This window comes from Oryzias melastigma, linkage group LG9 (genome assembly GCF_002922805.2).
Source record: "Oryzias melastigma strain HK-1 linkage group LG9, ASM292280v2, whole genome shotgun sequence".
Lineage (NCBI taxonomy): Eukaryota > Metazoa > Chordata > Actinopteri > Beloniformes > Adrianichthyidae > Oryzias > Oryzias melastigma.
Window position 1 is genome coordinate 32,963,086 of NC_050520.1, and position 26,809 is coordinate 32,989,894.

Below are 26,809 nucleotides of genomic sequence, written 5' to 3' on the forward strand. Positions count from 1 at the left end.
AGAAGGTGGGCATCTGGCATTAGAGGGCTCCAATTAGGGCAGGCCCTGGGTGTAGGCGGCCACCTACGGCACTATCTGTTGGAGAGGGTGCCAAATTGAAATTTCTTTTTTTTTGTAGTTTAACACGCCTCTCATTTCATGTAAAAATGTTAAAAAGGTAATAATTAAAACCATGAATAAAATAACTCATGGGGCGCAGAAATCTCGTTTCACCTATAGGGCTCCATGCATTGTGGGGCCTGCCCTGGCTCCAATGATTCGTCAATGATACAAAGAGCTCCACACCACTGACTTAATGCATAAAGGGCTTCATATGATTCGTTACATCAAACTACAAAGAGATAGTTTAGCATTTGCGCAGCCTGATTCCACTTATGCCCTTTTATGCCTCTTTTTGCGGTATGCGTACCGCACTGGTCTGATACCACGATGACTGTAAATTTTCGGTTTATTGTGTAGGTCTAATTTACGGTATGTCAAAGAGTGTGTTATTTAGGTGTTTCCGGCAGCATCTCCGGTGTTACAGGATTAAAATGTAGATTTGTGGACACAGACTAGATAAATGACTTTCTCCTAAGTGGCTCTGTTTTACCTCTTCAGGAGATCTGGATTGCCTTTTTGAGCTCACTTATCGTGGATGAGACTCCAGTGTTGTCTGTCATGTTCTGAAGGAGTTGTGCATTTAATGGAGCAACGAGGGACGCTCTTGGACTTCTCTTTTGTCATTACGGGGTTGCATCCTTGAAGGGCCTGAATGCACTCACAATGTTTGAGGAGTGCAGAGGTCTGACTGTCCTTTGCACACCACTGGAGACTGCAAGGTGGCATAGGATTGCAGGTTGCTGTTCCAAGAACATCTTGTGCATATCAAGTGTACAGTTTCACCTGCTGGCAATGTGAATTATCAACTAAAGTTCAATGATCCACTTCGATCATCTTTTGATCTATTGTAAAAGTGTTCCCAGTGGTCTTTTAATTGTGATTGTTGTTTTTAGCTGAAGTAAAAAACGTGTAATTTTCTACGACATAATTTCTGCAGAGCGGCAAGAGTTCATTAGAAAGATGTGGGTGGGACTGTTGGCAAGGTACAACACCGCCCTTCCACTTTATATTCATCTGCTCCTGATTCTCAATGATTTAAAAAAAGAAATACTTAGAAAGGTAATTTTAAGCTTATTTATATTTTTCCTACATCAGAAAAAGGCCATAGGGACATTGCTAAAAGTGCCAATTTCATCAGAGTAGGTCTTTAAACCAGTTATTTTTTACTCTTGAATGCAAAAATGACTTGGTGGGATGAAGGATTAAGTGTATGTGTGAATCCAGTGAATTTTAAATTGGAATATTCTGACTTGAGCTGCTGTCACCATATTAGAGGCATTGTCTTTCGCAAACATAACATATTTGTTTGACATTTCGTTACAACATGAACCAGTAGTTCAGCCAGATAAGCACCTGTGTGAGACTCATAAATGGTTTGGGAGGTAATCTGCAGCTCTTTAATAAACTAATCTGTCACATACAACCAGTAAAAAGTTCTCAGTCCACTGGGATGTTTGATGCCACTATTTGCCCATTTTTTGCTATGATGAATTTTTGAATATCAGCCCCGACTGATTTTTGCAGTCTGAGTATAAGTAATTATTTGAGTTTTTTTTTTCTTTTTTTTTCTTTTTGACTGACTCTTCTCCACTTTTCTGGATTTGGAAATTCAGAGTTTGCTTACATCGACTCTGAGTTTGGGGTTTGGTTCTGAGTTTGTTAAACCTGCTTTCTGGAGCAGGGTCTTGGCAAAAGTCTACACAAAAAGTATATCTCTCAGGAAATAACACAATACACAAGTACGCAATAAAAGAGGGCAGAGACACGTTTCTGTGATTGTCGAGCACACTTGGATCGTTTACAGAAGTCAAGTTGACCAACAGCATGATTGTCAATAATATTTGATTCAATTAAGTAATAATTCATTCAATTGTTTTGTGTTTTACAATTTTTGGTGAAGGTTTTGAGGTCAGGGACATTAGTTTAAATCATCATGCAAAGGTTTAACTATTTGTAGTCATTGTGAGCCGTTTACTAAAGAAAGATGTTAGGCTTTTTCGTTCTAATAAATATGCTAAGAGGTTTTTTCCTCCTTCACTTCTTTACCCTTTTCCCCCATATACGGTGATCCCTCATTAATCGTGGGTAATATGTTCCACAAATAACCCGCGATACAGGACTACAGATATTTAAGACTGTAAAACCCCGCATTACACACTTTATAGATGTTTATCAGACAGGGATGAACATTTTTACACTTTTCTCTCTTGTTTAAGTTCTCAAAGTTCAAACCTTCACAACAAAAATAAGTCCAATATTAGAAAAATAACTGATTGTGATGTAACTCTGTACAAGAGACATAGTACAGAAGAGATTTATTAACAAGATCAACAGCCAATCAAGATGCACAACAGTGCATTGTTAGGAGGAAAAAAGCAAGCAAAGCTGCACTAAAAAAAGTATGAAACGACGTGACTACGAAAGGTGAACAGCAATATAGCGAGGGAAGACTTTCATATCATGTCTTTTGAAATGAACAGCAAATGCATTCAGACATGCTGTTGTTTTTTTAATAAAAAGCTTCACTTTTTTTCTTAATTTTGTATGACCGTGACTGGAAATACATCCCCTCCTTTTGTACATATATATTTTAACCTTTGAACTTACTTGGCAATCTTCTAAATAGCATATCTATCAAACATGGTATCTCTGCAAAGATCATCTTATTATTCATGAGTCCATCTCTAAAGCACTCCTTTGTTGTGTTAATGTTTTATCTTAGACGGCATCTTTACACATAGTGGAGATGAGGAATTAAGATTACCTGGAGGGTGTTCAGTGGCATAAATAGGGCACTAGAAGTTGGGTAGCAATGTTTGGAAAGGTTGTTTTACCCTTTGTAACACTTAACACAACATGTAGCCATTGACTGTATATTAGAAGAGGACTGAGTGACCCTTTCCCCTCATGCTGCAAATAGGAAGTGCCCACTCATTCCAAAAAGCCAAATTCCCATAGACTTCTAGTGAGAAAAAAAATAATTATATTTCTCAGCATAACTATTCTTGCTCTGATACCTTTTTTCAACACGCTCTTGGTAATATTTATTTCTATAAAGATATAAACTCAAAACATGTCTGCTCCCACGTCCTTGAAAGCATTTCGAGTGGTAGTGGTGTGGCTTTCTTATAAGCTACCTCCTGATTGACAAGAGTGGTTGCCATAGAAAGGCTCACTCAGACCGACTCGGACCAATAACTGTTCACTGACATCGTCATGTTCCAACATGGCAGTATCCGTATCGTGAAAAAAATGGCGACTGACTCAGCCTAATTTTGTTGGAGCCAGAAGTAATTGACGTCACACACACTCGATCCAGTTCTCCTATACCAGACATGTCCAAAGTGTGACCCGTGGGCCAAATGTGGCCCCCGTTTAAATATTCAACGGCCCTCAGGCTCCCTTCATAAAATATACATCATTTTAGCATTTTCTAATAATCATGATTATGTTTCTTAAGTGTAGTTGGCTAAATTTTATTTTCATATTCACCATGAAGAGTCGCTAACAGATGAGACATGCAGAACTATTATATACTACTACAACAGAGGTGTTCAAAGTTGGTCCTCGAGGGTCTGTGTCCTACATGTTTTCCAACCAACCTGCCATTGTAGCTCCTTATTGGCCAAACACTACTGATCCAGGTTGTCAGCAGGAGATAAGGCAGGGTTTCTGGAAAACCAGCAGGGGCCGACCCTCGAGGACTGACTTTGGACACCCCTGGTCTATGACTTCCTCACTGGAAATGAATAGTGTGAGAACTTGTCAAATTGACAGAAATTTTAGTAAAAAACATATTTAGATGTACTTTTTCTATGGTAAGAAATAAAAAGCATTCAATCGTAATACAATATTCATTAAATAGTTCATTTAAATGTAATGTTATTAAAATACTTGTTGGGTTGATTGGTTGGCATTCACACATTCCCACCTTACCGAATCTGGCCCTCTATGGAAAAAGTTTGAACCCTCCTGTCACATACAGTCACGTATATGTAACATCTTCACTTATGATTTTGATGATGTTCTGTAGGACTGGAATACCAGCATTCTTTGCAAGTTTAAAAGAAAATTGGACTTCACCCTACAATTCATGTTTTAGGATGGTTTATTGACAGGAAGTAGTTTCAGTGAAAACTACTGACGCTGGTTTTGTAGCAGGTACTCGCGCTTGATATTTGAAGGTGAAAATGGAAATTGAGTCTCTGTGCTATGCTGTCAGTTGTGTGCATCTCTTACTTTCTCTGGGTGGAATTAAACTGTAAAATTTTTACATAAGGATGGGTTCCACACATATCCAGTATTGCTGTTGCAGAGATTCTCTAGAAACTGCAGCACTGTAAGTCTCCCCATCCCCCACCCCTTTACCCCCAGTCTCTCTACCCACTTCCTGGCAATGCCACATTGGGAGTAAGCAAGATAGAAAGAAATAGATGAGTAGAGAGAGCGAGATGAAATTCTCATCCTTGGTTTGGATTCTTAAGAGCGCTTGGGAAAGCAGGATCTTATTATCACAGCAAATTTGCAATGTGCACAGTGGAGGAGATTAGATGCGTCTTGCCTTTGAAGTGTATTTTCCAGCCATTGTGTGATGGCAAATTCCATCAAGTGTTGGAGGGAGCTACGATAAGAGCCACGGGTTCTGAATGCAGCTGCATTAAAAACTGTCATTTTGCAATGAGATGAAACAGTTGCAAACGCTTCCTAAATGAAGGAAAATATCTTTTAGATCTGTGTTGTGGAAAATCCACAGTTGCTAAAAAAAAAAAAAAATACAAGGTTAATGGGTAGAGCAGATGCCTGTCAAATATGTGGATTATGCCTAATGCAAATGATGAGTTTCTGGCAAATAAAAGAACTAGCTTTTTTTTAATCTAAAATTGATTTATTGTTAAAAAATAATCAACTCTGCAAGTGAATAAAGTATGAATGCTGCAAAATATGGGTCATCCCTAAAAGAAAGGGCTGGACTGATTAGGAAAAAAAAACATTTGCATTGGTATTTACTACATTTGTACAGCTTTGGAAAGGCTCAGGTTCCTGGAGGTGCTTCTGAACTTTGATCAGAGCGTCCCTGTGCGTCCTAGTTCTATGACCTTCACTTTCAGCTTAGAGGCTTTTGAGAGTCGGGTGTCAAGATGGGGCTAACAGAGGAAATGTGAGGGTGAACAGCAACACCACCAAAGTGAACTCTGTTCCCGGCACAAACACACACCACATTCACTTCGTACCTGCAGGCAGTTTTTTTCATGATCTTGACACCTTTTTCCGACTGGGCAATGTGAATTTAACTATTGTAAAGTAGCTCTGCTGTTGAGCCTTGTGTGTTAGTAACAGACAAAATACAGATTCTCTGTGAATGAATAGACTAGAGCTATGAAATGAGCATTATGTGCTGATAGGGTCGTCATTGACACCACACGATTTGTCAATTTTGCATCCTCCGCCTCTCTTTTGATGTGTGTCAAATACGCTGCTTGATGCTTATCCAAAAATGTGTTCATAAACTCGACGCTCCCGATGCATGTGGGAGGAGCCACTGTGAAAAGTTTTTAGCTTCATCACTACATGTATATCTGTTTATGCACTTCTGGTTAGATGCTAAACTGCATTTTGTTGCCCTGTACATATACATGTGTAATGACAATAAAGTTGAATCTAATCTAATATTTGTCTATCTCACATACAGTCAATGAATGAATGCTTACGGCCACACCACCCTGATCGCATGCCCTAATGAAAGACACGGATGATGTTGAAGGATGAGATTTATTTATTTTGAGGAGCTTTACAAAGACATCTGTAAGCTCATGAGATCATTCAGAGATTCTCCCAGCACAGTTGGGGTTCACCGTTTACTGCAGGAGCTGTGTCTGAATCTCCAGCTCTATTCCGCCTCTCTGTGACCCAGTTTTATGACTTGCTGTTCCACACTAGTCTGAAGAAGGAAAAATAAACATGACAATAAATTATTGTACCTTTTTTTTTTTTTTCTTGCCTCCATACAAGTAAGAAAAATATAAAGTTCAGGAGAAGAACGGCAGCAATCAGCTTCTTCTCCATGTTGGTTTTAGACTCCACCCACTGATTGGAACATCATCATGTCATGTGCCAAACCTGAGTCCCTGAGTAGTTGACACAATGCAAACTTTTTGCCACATTTCAACATTTGACTCAGAAAACATTGCGTTGCGGGCTGAACAGCATAAACATTTATTGAACACTCTAAAACTAATTTTTTTAAACTTTAAAACTGTAACTTTTAACATAAATATGAACTAGATATATAGCATGCTTCAAGATGAATTTGACCGCTGAAGATGCTCGTGCTGATAGTTAAAGATGCTCAAATTGATAGCTGAAAACTCTGAAATTAATAGCAAACTAAAATATTATCTAAATGTCAAATTAAAAAAAAACAACCAAAAAACTTAGGTTAGCCAAAACAGCTAGCATGTAGCTGAAAAAATTGCTAAGCTTCAAAATATCCTAAAAACTGAAAACAGCCTAAATTAGCCAAAACAGCTAGCGTATAAATATTAGCCTAACTCCAAAACAGCCAAAAAATTTTGTAAATGCTAAAATAGTGAAAAACGCTAGCGGAATGCCAATTTTTAAAAACTCTAAAACCGTAATTTTTTTTAACATAGTTATGAATAATAAAAAACAGGAATGTTTTTCCAGAATAAATCAAATTAAACCTTAAATGACTTTCAATATTTTAGTCTCCATAGAAATATATTTTGTCAAAATTATTCAAGTTTCTCCGCAGAACTACTGGTGATCAGCAAAAAAACTGTCAGTTTATGAACAAATAAATGAAATGGTTTATTTCAAGTAATAATACATAAAACAACATCTTACATTATCAATCACAAGTTGATCACTTGAAACGGAATGAGAGGAAGTGAACTTGTATAATCCCACCCTGGTTCAACCTTACCATTTTCTTTACATGAATTATCAACATCCAGTTCAGGACTTAATATCAAATATTTATACCCTACAATCATAGATTCAGGTTATTAAGGATCATTAAAATCAGAGATGTAATTAAATTTCAAACATCCAGTCACTTATATTAATCAGTACCAAAAATCTAAATATGCTCAGATGATTATCAGGAGGAAAAAATCATCCACATAAATCAATACCAAAAATCCAAGCACATTCAGACCATCATCTCCAAAAGAAGTCACCCGCACCAACCAGCACCAAAAGTCCGAAGCACACCCAGATGATTAATAATCATCTTTAGATCTTTAATCAATTTTAGATGCAGAATACTGTATATCTTTCAAATTGTGTCCTGTATTCAATAAATTCCACCTCAAACAGATGTTTTCTGAGTCAGACGCAGCAATCCCTACCCCCCTCCGGTCTTGCAAAGCCGTGCAGACGTAGAGTATATTTGTGTTGTGAACCAGTGTAGTGATGGCCGGGCCTACTAAAGGCAGATATATGGTATGTACATGCATCTTTTAAAGAAGCTGAATACTGTTTAAACAGAGAAAGGCTCTAAGATGGTGTCATGAAAAGGGCGGCAGCTGCAGATGGGGCTTCAGGAATCAAGTCGTTTTACGTCCAGGTATGAAAAAACTCACAAAAGTAACTAATATTTAATAATTTGGTTTTTTTTTTAAGTTCAGAAGGTAATATATGATCATATATATGGATATAGTTCACTCTGAAAGGCTTAAGAAAAACAGTGTTTAAGAAGCATTCTTTTTTTACCCAGCCACGTAGTGAGAAAACAAAAATTCCTAAATATCAAGGTTTTATTAAAGAGGTAGTCCTCTGGCCTGGGCTTTATACTATTACTGCATCAGATCTACTAAACAGTTTAGAGCTCCTGTTCTTATTTTAACTCGTCAGGACAAAAAAAAACCTCCTCGGTTGAGCTACTTCAGAGTTTTTACACCAAAATCTTTCTCCATTTAGCTCTCGAACGCAACAAATGTGAGTTTGTTTTATGCAAAATTATAGCAAAATGTATTTATTAATAAGAGGAAAAAGAAAATAAAACACTTATGGTTACACAAAACTAATATACTTTGAGGAAATGAAGGTGTTGGAAAGAGATGCCTTTTCACAGCATCCAGTTTTGACTCAATATATAGACAAAAATTCCTAGAAGCTCTTACCTTTACTTAGTCTTGCTGTTTGTGCCTGGATGTTTGCTGTTTAGATGCACGAGTGTGGGTCACATGGGACAGCAACAAGCCGGCAGTGCGCAGTGCAAGCATAGCATAGTTGCCAAGTTTGCTTTAATAGTCGCTTTGCTGCTCCACTTCTTGTTGTCAAATAGTGGTGCAGTCTAGGCTTGCAGTCAAGCATAAGTCTTTTATCTGGCAGTCGACCTGATTTCCATTTTTTTTCCCATTAATTTTAATTTTCTCTTTGATCCTCAGCGCACACTGATGAGCTGCTCTATCTGTGTCCATGAGCCAGTGACACCGTTTGTGGTTCAACTCATCATTTTGCTCTTCAATGCTGTTGCAGAAGAGGTTGTTGCTTGTCTAAAGTAATTAGCTGTTGTGAAAATCTGCTTCAGATTCAGAAACTTTTGTCTGTTTGTTTGAGGCAGGGGGAAATATATTAGTTAAGACAGGTGTCAAAAAGATTTCTATCACAACTGTATTAAAATGCAATATTTTGTTGTGGTATATTTTATTACCTTTTGAAGCCCCTTGAAACATATCAGGGGAAGTGTCTGATAGTAGCAGAGGCATTCAAGAGCACTGTGACTGAATCAAACACTGCATGGAAATCTTAATATCGACCTGTAGTATGACACAACCCATTGTACCTGCTCGATGAACGCAGCATCTACAGCAGGAGTGGGGTAAATCAATTATTCAAAGCATTGATTATGATCCAAAAGTAATTCTAAATCATTTCAAGACTTTTAAAAAATCAAGAATAAAAACCTTAAGTTTTAAAAGTATTAAGTCTCAAACGTGCCTTGCATTTTAATTTGGAAATTTTTGAGAGCACACAAACACGGCTAAACCTGCAGACAGTGTGATCTGACTGACACAGACTTTGCTTAAAACAAATGTTTGATAGTACTTTGGCTTTACAATATCGACAGTCAAAGGGCTTTGTACTAAAGTCGTTCTGTGTATGCCGTATATCAGATCAAAGCTAAGCATTTAGAGAACGCAAAAATCATGCAAAATTTGATTGCACACTGAATATTAATATTTATGTTTAGTAACTCTCTGGGCCCTATTTATTTTATTTGTCTTGAGTTAAAGAGCATCCTGTTAAAACTTAACTATTGAAGGAAAAGTTATATTATTATGTTATTTAGGGTTGTTGAGTTCAGGGAAAACTGTTCCCTGAATATTTATCTGATGCTGTGAAAGATTTCAGACTATAAAACATTATTTTTATGTCACTATTTTTATGTTCTTAATAAAAGTTAACTCATACTATTTTTAAACTATTTCCATATATATATATATATATATATATATATATTAACTTTGGCACACTAAAAATCAAATTATTCATAGAAATACGTGTTACTTTTGTGAGTTTTTTCCTACCCTAAAGTAAGACAACTTAATCTCTGAGGCTCCGCCTTTTGCTCCTTGTGGGTGATGCCCATTTCATGACGTCATACTAAGTCGGCCTTGGCACCATGTCTGTGTTTCACCCACAAAAACAAACATCTGAAATGGATGTACATACTGTATATCTGCCTGCCTTTAGTAGCAGATAGAACAAGTAGAAACAATAGCTTCTTTGCCATTGCAACATTTTCACACCACAAATACCACAGACCCCTGATGCCTGCATGAGCTGGAGGGTAGGGGTCTTAAATGAGCCCAGCCAATATTAGAAACTGGCATCTAAAGTTAACAAAACCTGTTAGACCCGGTGGCCATTGGAAACTGGTGTCAATTAGACATGGACCACACCTGGAAGATACAGTATGGTGCATATAAAATGAAAGCAGATAATATGTGTGTGCCTTAGCCTGGAAAGGGCTGTTCTCACTTTTCGATATCTGTGGACTTGCTTGTTTTTGTGGATTGGGAGGGACTGGGCTTAGAGAACAGGGTTTTAGAGGAATTCTTATGGTGCATTCACACCGAACGTGGCAGAGGCGTCAAATTCGCGTCTGCCGCCTCTCTTTTGACGGCTGTCAAATTTACTGCTCAACGCCTTGACGCTCTTGCCGCAGAACAACCGCCGAAATTGTTCTGGAATTCATTCGTTGTCACATCATGGATTTTGTTGAGTGAGTAGCTTGGGTTCATATGTTTTGAAGAACTCTACAGGGGCACCTGCTAATACATCGCTGTGTTTGTTTTCACCACATCTTTCAAAGTCTCTCTGGTTTCTGTGTGCTTCACTTGTGCAGCAAGAGCTGCACCTTAGGGCTGTTTTAAACGTTACTTCCGTCTGTCTGTGGTCCAGTTTGAGCATTAACCCAAGAGAGGGGAAATAATAATAAAACTGGGGGAGATTTTTATTGTTGTCTTGATGAAAATAAGAAAAACATCATAACATCCCTCAAAGCTTGAGCGGCCCTGCGTGCTACAACGGCATTCGCGGCGGATCTCCGGGCTGCTGGGAAGCTTACCACCAGCAGGCCAGCAGAGCATCCTCCACTGCCCAGGGACCCGCAGCCTGGGCAGTAGACCTCACTAGATTTGCCGGAGTCTGGACAGCAGCGATCGCTAACAGCTCTGCCAGAGCATGAGTAGCGGCTATAGCTATCAGCTCTGCCGGAGCCTGGGAAGCGGAGCTCGCTAAACTATGCACCGGGCGACTAGCTAGCATAGCCGTCTTTCCAGCTCAATAAGCTCTGACGGGCTGACGATCTATCCAGGGTGGGTCCCGCCTTCGCCCAACAAAAACTGGGAGAGTTTAAGGGAACCTTGGGGCTCCCGCGGGTTGAGAAAATGCATGGAAAGTCATGACGAAAATCCTCACATGAATTGACCATCTTGAATGTTTATTTCTGCTCTTTGATCTAGTCACTGAAAACATCACGTGCCCAAAGCTGAGTTCCTGATTGGTTGACTTGGTGTGTCAAGCTCGCTGCAGAAATCGTGAGATGCCACGGCAGATCGCGTCTTTATATTGACTTAACAGTGGAAGTAGATGCCTACGCCACGCCTGCCGCGTTCGGTGAGAATGCACCTTAGAGATGCATGACTCCATCAAAATACCGGTTTGGGGTTTTTTTTGTGACCGATTAACATTATAATATACCTAAAAGCTTAAAAGTGGATTTCACATTATATCAGCCCTTTAAACAGTATATGGATCTTGTCTGTAACTTGCAAATGCACTTTGGTGTGGAAAAAGTAAGTAATATTAGTCTATTGTTCTGTGGTGAAGAGAAACTATTTTCTAAGAAATGCATACATTTCGAATGCATTAATATATATATTTTTTTCTTCAAAATTGATTGTCGTCTAAATTGTATTTGAATCGAGGTGTGAGATGCCTAAAAACGTCCTCCTTTACAAGTATTAGATTCCTCCAAATGAGCTGCTGGATCAGATGCATCTGGGCCTGGTGGGGAAAGCATGATGGACAGAGATTGTTTCCTCAAATATCCAGTCCAGAGAACATTGCTGTGACACACCTGAGCAAGGAAACCATGAGTTCTCTGTTCAAAAATGGACCTTGAGCAATCACAGCAACCAAATGAGTTTTACATTTATGCTCTAGTACGACACCAATGTTGTGAGTTTGGCCTTTTTATATTTAATAAGTGTGTGTTTATCTACGAGGATAAATTGAAGAATTATGCTTAGTCTGTTAAATGGTGTGAAGCGACTGCATCATTAAAGGCTTTTTATGGACTCTTGTCTGAAAGCATTCATGTCTGTTCTACCAGAGAAGCAATTCCTCCAAAGCATATCTGTGTCTGTTCCATGTGTGTGCATGTGGAAACATTAGCCAGCCTCTGCTCTTCCTGAAGAGGGAGTCCCCTACGTCTAGATCAATTTAGCTGATGCTTTGATAAGTAGTAATGGACATTTTATGGTTTAATTCATTCCATTTAGTTTTGTTTGTTTTTAACCATCTTTCCTGCAGTGTCCTACTTAGGCCCCCCCACCCTTCGTCCTCATTTCTATACTGTTACCTTGTTGAAAAAGGTTAGTTTATTATTAAAATCCCTACATAATTCATGTATTCTCCACCAATACACTGTGTTGCTCGCCGTCTGTCTGTGGTGAATTAGCACAGCCACTATATCTCTGCAGAGCACAGAAAGCAAAGGAGTCCATTCCAGCAGACGGGGCTTGGCGCTTGTCTTTCCTCTCCTGATGTGATTTGCGATATGATTAGGTGTGACATATTGAGTCTCAACTGTAGCCTAAAGACGCAAGCAGCTGTGGCCTATTTTGTTTTGCTGTTGTTTGAGTGATGTCACCATTTCTGCCTCATAAGGCTGCCTTGCTCTCGGCACTCGGTGTGAGGATGTCAGGAGAATTTCACTAAGCTGCTGATGAGAAGGGCAGGGGTTGTGCCTTAGATTAATCTGACAAGTGAACCAAGTTGGTTGTGGTCCAGTTTTGAGGACATCAATTAACTTCACTCAAGTATTCACAATGTCCTAGCTGATATTTCTTATCATCACTATTAACTCTTTCACTGTTGTAGGCTACGTACAAACTCCCTCACTACTCCCTAACTGCTAAGAAAATGATATACTGCTCACAAAAATTAAAGGAGCACTTTCAAGAAACACATTAGATACATCAAATCTCAATATGAAGTTGGATATCTCTACAAATATTGACAGGGCAGTGTCTTGGGAACAAAAGGATGCCAAGTCTTTTAATGGAAATAAAAGTTTTCAGCTACAGAAGCTCAATTGTGTAGACACCATAAAATCAGAGTGTAATGAAAATGTAGCAGGCTAGTCCATTTTTTCCAAAACTTAATTTCTGCAACTCAGAAAGCTTTTCAGTATCTTTTGTGGCCCCCACAAGCTTGGATGCATGCTTGACAACATTGCGGCATGGTCCTAATGAGACGACTGATGGTGTCTTGTGGCATTTCCTCCCAGATCTGTGTGAGGGCATCTCTGAGCTGTTGTACAGTCTGAGGAGCAACCTGGCGGCGCCTAATGGACCCAAACATAATGTCCCAGAGATGTTCTATTGGGTTTAAGTCAGGGGATCGTGAAGGCCATTCAATTGTTTCACTTCCTTCATCCTCCAGGTACTGCCCGCATACTCTTGCCACGTGAGGCCGGGCATGTTGTGCATTAGGAGGAAACCAGGACCTACTGCACCAGCGTAGGGTCTGACGATGGGTTCAAGGATTTCATCTGGATACCTTATGGCAGTCAGAGCACCATTTCCTAGGCAGTAGAGGTCTGTGCGTCCCTCCATGGATATGCCTCCCCAGACCATCACTGACCCACCACCAAACCTGTCATGTTGAACCACGTTGCAGGCACCATAACGTTCTCCTCGTCTTCTCCAGACTCTTTCACGTCTATCACAGGTGCTCAGGGTGAACCTGCTCTCGTCTGTGAAAAGTACAGGGCCCCAGTGGTGGACTTGCCAATTCTGGTGTTCTTGAGCAAATGCCAGTGGAGCTCCACGGTGCTGAGCAGTGAGCACAGGGCCCACTACAGGACGTGGGGCCCTCAGGCCACCTTCATGAAGTCTGTTCCTGATCGTTTGGATAGAGACATTCACAGCAGTGGCCCTCTGGAGGTCATTCTGTAGGGCACGAGCAGTGCTCAGCCTGTTCCACCTTGCACAAAGGAGCAGGTATCGGTCCTGCTGAGGGGTTGAGGACCTTCTACGGCCCTGTCTAGCTCTCCCAGAATAACCACCAGTCTCCTGAAGTCTCCTCCATGTTCTGGAGATCGTGCTGGGAGACACATTAAACCTTCTTGCTGCTGCATGTGTGGATGTGCCATCCTGGAGAAGTTGGACAACCTTATCAAACCAAAATCAGCACGAGTGGAAAACCAGCCAAAAAAGATCAAGAGGGAGAAACTTGAAATGACCTCCACATGTAACACCAGTCCTGTTTTGAAGGTTTTCTAATTGTTGCCACTGAAGTGCACCTGTTGTTAATTTCATGAACACCAATACAGCTGAAATGGATTAACGAGGCCCTCGGGTGCTTAACCAACAAGAAAATTATCAGACAGGTTTAATTCAATTCATGCCAGGCCCAATAAAAAAAGCGTTACTTATTTTTTTGTGAGCAGTATATACAGGTCTGGTTTATATAGATCCCTGGATTTTAACAGCAATCTAGACACCATGGTCACTATACATATATGATTTTTTTTTTTTAAACGCCAAGACATCCCCCATATCCCAATGTTTTAGTTTTACTTTTACAAAAGCTATTTATGAATTAATTCATTATGTTCAGAAAACAAAATGGTTTATGATATTTTATAAATAATACACTTAAATACTTTTTTAATATATTCAATTCAATGCATATGGTCTAAATTTGCCAATCTAGTGTGCATTGATGCCCTCTATTTTTCGCAGAGATTTCAGGAACGTTTCTAGACCTCTGGATTTTAAAAATGTAACGGGTGCCTGTCAACCGCTGCGGAAATATGTGCATCGGGGGTGAATTGCAGAAGGGAGTGGATGCCTTGCGCACTCCGCTTTGTGGCGCCTCTGCTTTTTAATGTAAGCTATGTCCGAATTCCTTCTCCACTCACTATATAGTGTGTTCACCATTTTGAAGTGCTGGCCGAATCTACCATTCTAAAATCGAGTGCACTAGAAATTTCCCAGAAGTCTTTGTAAAAAACCAGCATCCATCGATGCTTACTACATTAGCGAGTATAGACCACAATGCTGTCGAACAATTTTCGTGAAAAAATAAAGAAGTTTAAATGTAATTTTTTTTTAATATACCATCCACATTTTCCTAATCGGAACAAAGTGAAGTCACAAATAGTCGTAAGATTTTCGTATTGATTCGATTTTCCCTTTGGGAAATCGGTGACGTCATATCTAGCATTTAGCAAAACGAAAGTAAAGTAGTGAGCACTGTATAGTCCCGCACTATTTAGTTTTTTTAGTAGTTGTGGATTAGGGTGGGAATTCAGACTTAGCTGTAGATTCAAACACCCCCACAAAAGCGGTGAATGCCCCTATTACACAGTGCGTAGGGAATTTAGACAACCATATTTACCAAACCAGACAGATAAACAGACAGCAAATTACAGAAATAATTTCCACCTCTCAGGAACAAGCCTAGAAAGAAACCAAATTGTGTGGTTTAAAAAACAAAAACTCATTTTCAAGCTGTTTCAACTCATTTCAGCTCATTTGTAGGTAATATAGATAAGAATTGGGTTATCTATTATGTAAGCCAACCCAATGATGACCTGACTCACAGGTCACTACATAACCACATGTACGGATCAGGTGAGCAGTCTTTAATTGCTGTAATCTTCTGATTTCTGCTATCACAACCAACAGAGGCAGAACGTTTGTGGTGAAATGATAGCCTATTATTTTTTTTGTATTCATTCTTTCATGGTATCCATCTGCACAATAGAAATTAACTGTGGTTTCTCTCTGTGTCAGTCAAAACTCCATAACGTTTCCCACAAAGATAGCAGCATGGCAGGTAGCTAAACGCCTGTGACATAATTTACCTCCCCCGCTTTGCCTGAAGTCAGCTCTGACAAAGACGGGAAAAAGCGTGACAAAAATAATTTGGCTACCCCTCTGACTATCACTGATTAGAAGCTTCACCTCCTCACTACATTACTTTTAGCCATGAGACATTTTGTGATTTTCTTTTTTCTTTTTTTTTTCTTTTTTTTTTTTTTAAATCCTACTTGTAAAACGTTGTGCTCATCTGAATTACTCTCATTGGTTTGCATTTGCTTCTTATTCCATGTGAGCCTGTGTGCAGTCTTTGAATTCATTGCACTTGACAACAAGCCATTCGAGGTTTAAGATGCACTTGATGCAAGTCGCAGTGACTTGCTTCAAGAAAACAAATCTTGTAATAAAATAAAGCTCTTTTTTGGATTATATATTTTTCCACTTTGACTCTTCTTGTTGTGTAGCAGTTTCTGTCTATCCGCATGATCACCTTTGTTCAGTTGATCAAAACCTAGTGATCCAGAAAATACTTTCTCATGCAATAAACCAAACTAAAGCCAAATCCGAATTCTTCCCTACCCCCGCTCCTTCTTCCTACCTCTACATTTAGCCCTCAAAACAGAGAGTTTGGAAATGTTTCTTCTCCTCTGCACGGCGTGACAAATCACCTAGCAGCAAGGGATGCACAGTCATATGCCTTCTCCTAAAAAATAAAACAATTATGGACACCACCAAAGTTCCAAATGCCCCTACAAATGGAGGGGTAGGGGGAAGAATTTGGATTCTGGCTAAGTGTGTCAAGAACTTGACAGCTAATGAACTTTGTCAATAAGTAACAGTTCAAATGGTGTTAAAAAAGATGCAATGAATGGAGCCTAGATCATAACCTAAAGTCACCAATGTGCAAGTCTCATGTTTCTAAACAAAGCATATGATATATACTTGTATAGCACTTTTATACCTTCTTGGCCCAAAGCACGTTACAGTCACAGACCCATTCACCCATGCACACACTGATGGCGGCCCCGCTGGCTCACACTGGCGCCAACCTATAACCACCAGAGGCGATGTATGGTTCAGTGTCATGCCTAAGGACTCTTTAACACATGGGTGGGCAAGGCGGGAACGGAACCTCTAATCTTCCCATCAGAGATCGATTTTCCTAGTGCTGCACCACAGTCGCCCCACAACATAATGCAACTTTTAAAAAGATTGCAAAAAGCAAATATTTGATTGGAAAGGTCAAATCCTTTCTGAAGTCTAACTCAAGTCTGTAGTTATTGTAAAAACAAGTAAAAGTCAAGTCAAGTCTTCATCAGTGTTAGTCAAGCAAGTGTCAAGTCTTCAAACTGTAACTCAAATCTATAAAATGATTTTCCACCAGAATTACAACTGAAAGAACTGAAGGCACACAGACGAATGAAACCCTCAAGTCATCAACTCTGAATCATACTCCTGTCTTTGATATGGTCTCTCATCTTTAAATTTAGATGTATTGCATTTCATACTGTCTTCGTATATAATGTCCATTTAATGTCTGTGACATTGTACCACATGCCCATCTTTTGTGTGTGTGTGTAACAAGAGACACAGGTTGCAAATAAACAATGGGCTGAGATCTTTAGATGGCTCTCTTTTTTTACATTTGACTAGGTATAAGAATAACTTCTTGTTTGTAGCAAAGAAACAGCTAGACGAATCATTTAAAAAGAGAAGAGATTGAATTCCCAAAAGGTCATGAAAAGGGTTTGGGGTTTAAAAATGTTCTTTCTTGTATGGTTGTGAAAAAAACAACATATTTGGTACCCTGACAATCTGCAAGAATTAATCAACAAGTGTCTTGAAAGCCATTCATTTGACTCCAATGCAGTTTTTACTTATATACATTCAAACATTGAGGATGAATTAGATAACTTGTGCGGTTTAAGGTTTTCTAAATCAATTGCATTCATCTGTTCTTCTTTTATAATAATTTATAATTTATAATTTATAATTTTATAATTTATGTCATCCTAGGCATGTTTACGTTAAAAATGGGTTCATCTGGACTACACGTTAAACTTTTTTTTTTTTTTTTTAGGATTTTATACCTTCACTGGTGTCTGTGGGAGATATATAATCCTGTCCAACTTCACCATGAGAGGCATTCAATATAAGGGTCGGGTCATCTGGACCCAATAAAATAGCACAACGGTTTAGAAACCAACTGTGGCATCCATAGGATTTTATTGTGTTCAAAGAAATTTCAGTGCACCAAACGTCACAAAACTCTCCACAAATGCATGGCCATGTTGAAAGTTAACAGCTACAACATGACAACTGTATCAAACATTAAACTTTTTGTGATTGTTTTTATGTTCATGCTGCACTCAAAATACTCCCTACTTTTATTAGATGGCTACGAGTTACTGAAGAACAAAGTCTCTGTTAACTCCCTATGTCTGAAGTGTGCTGATATATGCTCTTTCTTTCTGTCTTTTTTTTTTTTTACAGATGCAGTAAATGAAAGTAATCTGGGTGAGTAAAAAAAATAATGGATTATTGTTTTATCATAACTAAAATCAAGGAAGTTGACCGTTTGGATACCTTTTTTGACTTGTTTCATGAACTGCTTTTGCCTTTTTTTCTCTTCAAACACTTCAATCTTGTTAAACATTAGAAATAATTTTATTTTTAATTGCTCTTTAAACATATGTCAGTAACCAAACATACATGTAGGCATGCTTTGTCAGTTTGGGGGAATTTTAACCCTTAAAACTAAATTAAAAGATTTAGTTTTATAATTAGATATGTAAATATGTGTTATTTCTTACTGTCTGGTGTTTCCTTTTAACTTTTTGCCTTTTTTTCAAAATTTTCTTTTTTCACCTGTCATCTGTTGGCTTCCAAAAGTGACAGTTTTGAAGATTGAGCTGTTCGAAACATTTCCTTGTTGGTTTTCTGTAGACTTTCTATCGCGCTGGAGCCTGATGGATTTGTACTTCTTTCCATTGCTTGCAGCACTGACTATAACTGCCTCGTAAGCTGTTCCTCACCTTCAGCTTTACTCTGACTGTAGCTGTAATCTGACATGTGCTTTGATTTTTCCCACTTTCTTCAGATTTATTCACCTGAAAAGATGCAGCCGTTCTTTTATCTTCCCTCCTTTAAAAACACATTTACAACCTCTACATGTCACAGACGATGTTGTAGTGGAGCCAACAGCAAAGATGATGTAAAAATCTATTTCTTCGTTAAATGAAGACACAGTGATAAAAGATGCACAATTCATAGTAACAAAGATACCTTGAATATTATTCTTTAAATGTCTACAATAAGTATTTCAAATTACACCACCCTCAATAAATCAGGGATATTAACATAAAAGCCTATCCCTATTTTCTGTGAATTTCAATTAAATGTGTAAAAATGAAGATGGTTATATGATGTCTCTGGTGGTTTAGGGTTTAGGTTAAGGTGTTTTTTGATTTGTAGTCAAAGGCTTAAGATCTATTATGTCCCTAATTAGAACATTTGCTTATAATACTTATTTAGTCAAACGAGCTTTACACAATAAAGACGTTTTTGTTTTTAACTTGTTGAGATTTAACATGCAAGCTGTTTTCTTTTGCGTATTTGACATATTTTAGAAGGTGGTTGTATTATTATGGTAGACTAAACATACTATACAGCAGAACCAGAATGGGTAAGGACTGTCTACTGTGACTGGTTGAGTGTCTGAGAAGACAGACAGATAAACACAAACTGACAGTAGTTGATACGTAAACTTTAATTATGTGTAAACGGATGTAAATATGTAAAATCTTATGTGAGATTCATTTCATTCGTTACCTTAAAACCTACCAGCAGCACAGAATGTATTGTCTGAGAACTATAGAAATTGACCAATTGAGATTAGTGTAAACACTATAGAAAGATCCTGGATGTTTTTTCAGCCTCATCACTGCCACTTGGTAGCAAGTGATTCTGTCACACTCATGCAGTAAAGGTTCAGACAGGCTGGGCAGTCACATAACTGCATTCCAACTTCTGCATGTTGGAATGTTCTGGCTCTGTTCTGACACACATGTTTTTGAACTGTTTGCTTTAATATGACTGAAGTGTAAAGTTGAGATTTGACACTGTGACAGGACTCACACATTTATTTACATTAAATCTTGTGAGGCGTAAGGCACTCGAAATGGTTGCTCAGAGGGACATTCTCCAAGGCATTTATGTTGCTCTTTTTTATTTTGATCTTTATTGACTTTTTCTATGAATAAATAACTAGGCAAGAAAGTTTAAAACCAGATTAGCCCAACCGGATTTGCCATAAGTGTGTCAAGCGCAGAAGGGCTTGTCTTCACTTTCTCTAAGCAATGCAGTGGTGGTAATTACAAGCAGGAAATGGGATGCCCAGGCCTGCAAATCCAACTGCAGTTAGTATTCCATATTCATAAAAAATGAATGTTATATAACCCATAGCTTCTCGTCAGAGAGGGGGTTCAGTACTCCTCAGATCAAATGGCTACATTACAAGTCTTTGTTGAAATCCCAAAGCCACTTTTTTGTATGCGGGAAGCCTGCTGCCACATTAACATTAGCTTGGGTATTAGTGTAGACATGTTAAAAAATATACATAAAAACTGAAAGCATACATGTATATTCATGGGTCCACCACACACAGGTGTATCAGCGAGCAAAAAAAAAACCCCTAAACTCTAAGAGAGATTGCAGCTGTTATTAATGAGGCCTGGTCATTGCAGATCCAGATCAGAGCTTGGATCTTCGTTTACATTCAACTGCATGCTGTGTTTACAGTTCCCTAGTAATGGATACTATAAAAACAACTGGAATCAACATAAATACACGTTTTTGAGCTCCGTCCATTTCAGTTCTCCGACGTTAGCAGCAGCCGAAAGTATTCAGAGTATGTAGAATTTGGATTCAGCAACGGCACTACAGGAAGCAAAAATAAAAAACAATTCAAACAATAGCATAAAATAATATTAAAAAGCTTTAGTTTAGTAATTCAATTAATTATTAAACAAACCCAGCCCTAAAAGACATGTTTACCTAAATGCCAAGACAATTATGCAGACATTTAGATTCCAACAGAAAGTATTTTTGTCACAAACTGGAATATATTTCATATTAAGTTTCTTTAATTCATCTTCTAGATAATCCAACTTATTATTTAAGTTTTTGTATAAGGATTATTGTATTCCATTGATGTCTCTCCCTCTGTTATGGAAAATATTTAGTGATCAAATTTGAACTTGTTGAAAAAAATTGCAAAATAATTCATTAAAAGTGGTTTAATCCTAAAAAGCAATGCACGTTCCTTTAAATGCACGCCTGTTAGTGCTGCTAAAGCAGTTGCAGCTCCTGATTAAGCAATTCATCCGAGAATGGCTTCATTACTGCAATCGAAGAACAACATCTACAGGTGCACCACCTTTCTGATTATTGAAATGTTGTGGTTTCATTTGTGAGAGCAGAACACACTAAGACCCGTTTGCCTCTGGGGGGTTTTATCACTTGCATCATAATAAAGTGTACTTAAAATATCTGGGGTTTACTAAAAATGTGTTAAGCTTTTCATCTCACTCAATAAGTGTATCACCAAAGGTATTTTGCTCTTTTTATATCCAATTAAATATTTTTTTTAAAGGAAATCACACTAAACAGCTCCAAAGACAGAGACTTTGTTTACTTCTGTTACATGAAATTGATTTGTAAATCCATATTGACAGCTTCAGCAAAGTAAATTAATGTCAACATTCAAAACTAAGAGATAATTTAATTGAAATAAGAATGCATAAATAATCTTTATAAAGAACAAATGTACAGTAGAATATTATTGTCACCATAAAAGTAAACAAGTGTATCAGAATAAAGTCAAAATGTATAATAATGTAAACTTTTGAAGAAACGGCATTATATTCTAAGAAAGAAGTCCAAATTTTACGAGAATCAAGCCATACAGTTAAAGAAAGTAAATCTGCTTAGAAAAAAAAAGAAGTACTAAAATTACTTTTAAAAAAAGTAAGATTTTAATCTAAAAAATGTTTTTCTAAAAATGTAAAAACTTTATTTTAATTATATTTTGAATTCTATTCCTCGTTTTGTGACTTTTTCTCATAATTTTATGACTTTTTTTAAATTCATTTTTCTCCTACAATGGCCCTAATTCCGTCATTTAAATTACTTTCCCTTGTATGATAAATATATTTTGATTTGGTGGATGTGTTGACATTGCTAGCACATCGCAGCAGTGGTGAGCTTCTGCTACACAAAAATGGCTACAATGATGAACCAAGAAATTAAAATTGTTAACTTTAAACTTTATTTTCTTTAGACTTGAAAAGAAAATGTGACATCAATTAATAGCAATGTGCACGTTAACCCTTTAAAAAGATCTAGCAAGCAAAAGTTCACAAACCCCTTCCATCAAAGAATTCAGAATTAAGTTGCTACAAAAAATCTGTTCAGGCTACAGAGTTCTTCAGTTTTTATTCAGTATAAAAGTATTACAAAACTGTTCTTTAACTTTTTGCTCTTTGAAACTGCAAATTAAGTTCAGACTGATTTTTTTTTTAATTAAATGAGGTGCTGGGGGAGCATTTTGTGTCTTCTTATTGTTGCGATTCTCCAAGGAATATTAATATAATTTTGGGTGAAGAGCAGTAAAATTATGTTTTAGTTGGGTTTGGCTACTCAACCTTTGTACTCTGTTATGGGGTCCAGATGACCCGACCCTTATATTGATGTGCAACCCCTCCCATGACAAAGGTGGACAGACATCAGTGGAGATAAAAAATCCTTGGAAATAAAAGTTCAGCGTGCCGTCTTGTGGGGTCCAGATGACCCCACTTTTAATATAAACATGCCTAGGATAGCACAAGGGTTACATTACGACCCACTCCAATGAAAATCATGTTTTTGGCGTTTTCAACTTGATTTTGTTGCATTTTTCTCACAATGGCGGACATAAAAGAATTTAATATTAAAACTTTGTTTCTGATTATTTCTTTATTCAACTTGTTGTAAATAAGGAGAAATTTTAAAAATGCATTTTGAAAAAATGGGCAAGCCAAAGTTTCCCTTCTTTGCTGCTTTTCTGATGCATCCAATGGCAGACAAATAGATCCATCAACATCTTAATTTTCTTTATCCAAGCGGCATCTGGCTCTAAACTTTTTTTTTGCTATGCTAAATTTAGCTTGGGGCTATGAGTGGCTGTGAGCTAGCGAGAGAGTGTAAACAAAGGTTTGATGGTAAATTAGCGGATCCCAACTTCCGCAGCAACAGTCCCACCCACAACTCAGACGAATTTCTAATGAACTCCTGTCGCTCTGCAGAAACTGTCTTGAAATGTAGGAAATGTTTTGAAATCCAAACTTTTAAAATCTTGTTTTAGAAAAACACTCATTTTTCTGAAACAAAACGTAATGCATCCGTTTTGTAAGAAAACAAACTATGCTCTAAATAGTATACATTTGTGTTGCTCGTTGGTGCATAAACACTGTTATCAGCGTTTCTGGTACGGCTGCCATCACCTCAGCACTTTGTTCTAAAAGACTCCCGAAGGTAAGGCAGAAGCAGCCTCTTATGTCAGTGATTTTACTCCCAATCCAATCCAACCAGCCTCAGCCAACATCCCTGCCTTCCTGATTAAAGGTCTCGCCACAGTATAATGACAGAATTGTGTTCTTGTCAGTTCCTGCTGCTGAGAGTGGGCTAATAGTCACGTTATCCTACGCAGCATGTTATTACTTTTCCACCCGTAGCCCAATGAGGTGCAAGTCTGTCATTGTGATCCTAAATCACAGGGCAGGAAGGCCAGAGATCAGTTAAAGCGCTGCTCTGAAACTCCAATGTTTCCGCCCTCTCTTCTTCACCACACTTAATATGCACTGACTGGCTCATACTGTGTTAGCATGGAGGAATTACGACGACATGGGCCGGAGGAGGCAAATGGAAGTCAAAAAGGAGAATTTTGATGGCCGCTGATTCCCAGATCATTCCATCAAAACTCATTTGAAACCCGCTGCTTATTTCTGACTATGATTGGATGATTCATGGTTATCACTCGCATGATTAGCAGGCGTGTGCAGCATCCATCAGAACTCAGGCTAATCTGCTTGATTATTAGCCTCTAAGCCTTCCTTCCATGCTGAGCTTGTTGAGCATAAAGTGATAAGAGACTACACTGTCCTCAGTTAATCTATCTTTGCTTACTTGTCAGATTGATAATTGCATTGCCCACACTTCAGTTTATCCCCACAAAAATATACTTTTGGACTTAATCTAGCAGCATGGGAACATTTTTCACACTTGCAAATGTGAAAAGGGTATGTAAATTCCAGATGAAGTGTGCAGATAATCAGAGGGGCTTGCATTAGCATCAGGTATTTTTTTCTGCCCTCCGGGACGTTCAGGACCGACTTTGCTCAACAGTGTCAGCCTCGCAGCTCTTTGAACCTGAAATACATGTAGTGATCTTCAACACGATAGTCGTTTTTATCTTTATTTGTTTTAAGATTACAGTCTATCACAATTAATTTACCCTTCTTTCTCCACACAATGAAAACTTCTACGTGTTTCTACAGCTTATCGTCCGCTGAGGGCTTTTAAGATCGAGCACAACTTGCCCTGCAGCTGAAGTTTCATGGGAAATAAGCTGAGCATGAAGTATTTAACAAAATTTTAAGCCGTTGGCTCCATAAGTAGATAAGAAGAGAATCCGTCTTTGATCCACGTGAGCCAGATCTTTGTGAAACTGTGGGTCGTTCCTTGAGTCAGGGCGACGGGCTTATAATTATGAGCGAGCGTGACCGTGTTATACAATGCGTGCACATCTTTACTCAGTGCTGTGACCTTCTCCTCTGAGGTTTTTGCTCGTCTAAGTTTGCCCTTTACTGGGGCATGTTGTGTAACTGAAGGGGCACAACGTGAATAACATTGATATTTGTGCAACAGCCTGTGCTGAATGAAGAGCTAACTGGAGCAGGAGAATGGTGCTGTTCGGCAAGGTTCATGGCTGTTATTCCTACAGGCCATGAGCGTGAAAAGAGCTAATGCCATCTGACAGTTCTGGAGCAAGTAGAGGAGGGCTGGACAGAAAAGGAGGAGATAGAGGGGGGAGGGGGGTGTTAAGAGATGCAGAGAGGTTGGGGGTGTTGGATGAGAGAAAAGTGGTGGATGAGCTAGATATGGACAAAGCTGGGATGAAGGATATGGGAGGGGAAGGGCTTTAAAGGGGGGGACTATTGAGACCTCTTTTGTTACCCGTTGTAGACAATGGCATCCAAGAGTCGCTGTTTCTTATCCCTGAAACATATTAGAAATCCAAATGTTTCAGCGTTTCCTTTAAATGTGCGTTGAAGCTGCTCCACATGAACGGTACTCTCACAGTACTGCAGGTTAAGCCTTTTTTAAACCCATGCACCACCTCTACATTTACACACCAAAAGCAGATTTGTCAACAACTACCATTTTGAAATCCTGCTTTTGAGAGAATCCAGGTGTTCCTGAAGCATTTCCAAATCTATCCAAGACTGAAGGAAGACTAGTCGAGAATGATGGCGGATTCCTAGAAACTCGCACCACTGACGGCATAACAGGCAGACAAAAGATGGGAGGGGAGGCGGTGAAGATGCAGATGACAGACGAACCTGTTGAGGAGGGAGCGGGACATGAGGTGGTGCCCCCACTGTAATTTGACAGGCTCCAGTCAAGCTTCAGCAGCACTTCTTTTAAAGGAGGCCTGGTTGACACCCCGCTGCTGAGCCAACCCATCATTATCAGCCTGGCGGAAACGCAGAGATTTGCTGTGTCTTGTGATCTCATCCCCGTCTTCCTCTTCCACCACACAAGTGTCACTGTTGCTGCAAGTCTTCACAGATCCTCTGGAGCTCTTACCTTAGGAATTTACATTTTTATCTGTTCAATATCTTATCCTTCTATTTAACTGAGGAGAGTATGAATTGAATACAAGCATCTTACACTGTAAAGCAGAGGTGTCAAACTCAATCGCATAAGGGGCCAAAACACATCTTAAGTTGTGGGCCGAACAGGATAAACATTTGTTGAACACACTGAAACTAAAATAAAAAAATAAAAAACTGTAAAACCGTAACTTTTTAACATTAACAGGCAGGAATATTATTCCAGAATGCAAACCTTGAATAACTTTTAATATTTAACTCTCTATAATATATTTTGTCAAAATTATACAACTTAGAAAGAAGGGCAAGATAACATTGGGATATTAATAATAAAATAATATAACAAAAAGATTTCTCAGTTATTGAGTCAAAAGGCAGAGGGAGATAATTGTTTTATAGTTTCTAAAATTGAGCTTTCACAAAGAATGTACAAAAGTTGCAAAAAAATGTAGATGTTGGAAAGCTACTTTTACTGTCAGAATATTATTTCTTAATTATGGAAAAAAATACTTCACATATTTATATGACCCTTTAACACCGGAGTTCCAGTGTTTATGTTCTTTTGATTTATTGTAATTTTTTAATTGTTAACACAATCAATGTAATTCCAGTAGATTCTCAAGGAGAAAAGCGGCTCGTTAAATGGTTAAAGTCCCACTCCGATCATCTTTTAATCTACTCTAATAGTGTTCCCAGTGGCCTTTAATCATCTGTATGCCACTTTTTTGCCCAAATTTTCTATAGGGCGGCAGTAGTTTATTGGAAATTTGCGTCTGAGTTGTGAGTGAGACCCTTTGCCCACCCCCATTTCCTGCCGCCTTTCTGGTCACACCTTCTCCTGCTAGCTTACAGCCCTCCACACAACCAGCCGAACATGACCAGTGTTATCTGAGCTATCCAGCCATACAGTTTTGAGCCACGTATTAGCTCAGACGAGGAAAATACAGATGTAAATAGTCGTTTTTGTCTGCAAGGTAATGCATTTCAATGTTTGCTCCTGATTTACAATGATTCAAATAAAGAAATACTTGGAAGCAAAATTTTGAGCTTAATTTTCTTTATATATGTCGTCTATAATCAGAAAAATGCCACAAGAACATGCTAAAAACACCACTTTCATCAAAGTAGGTAACATTGAGCAGTCACAGTAAGCACCATCTCTTAGCAGACATGTTTTTAACTTGTTCC

General features: G+C 38.5%; 1 protein-coding gene across 1 annotated transcript in view; it reads left to right on the forward strand.

The window, feature by feature from the left end:
- The window catches only part of LOC112148447 (nuclear receptor subfamily 6 group A member 1-A), a 131,080-nt gene that overhangs the window by 55,536 nt on the left and 48,735 nt on the right, over positions 1-26,809 (forward strand). Inside the window, exon 3 of the mRNA XM_024275574.2 lies at positions 18,183-18,206. Within this exon, the coding sequence (XP_024131342.1) occupies positions 18,183-18,206 (24 nt within the window). The remainder of the gene's footprint in view (positions 1-18,182; positions 18,207-26,809) is intronic.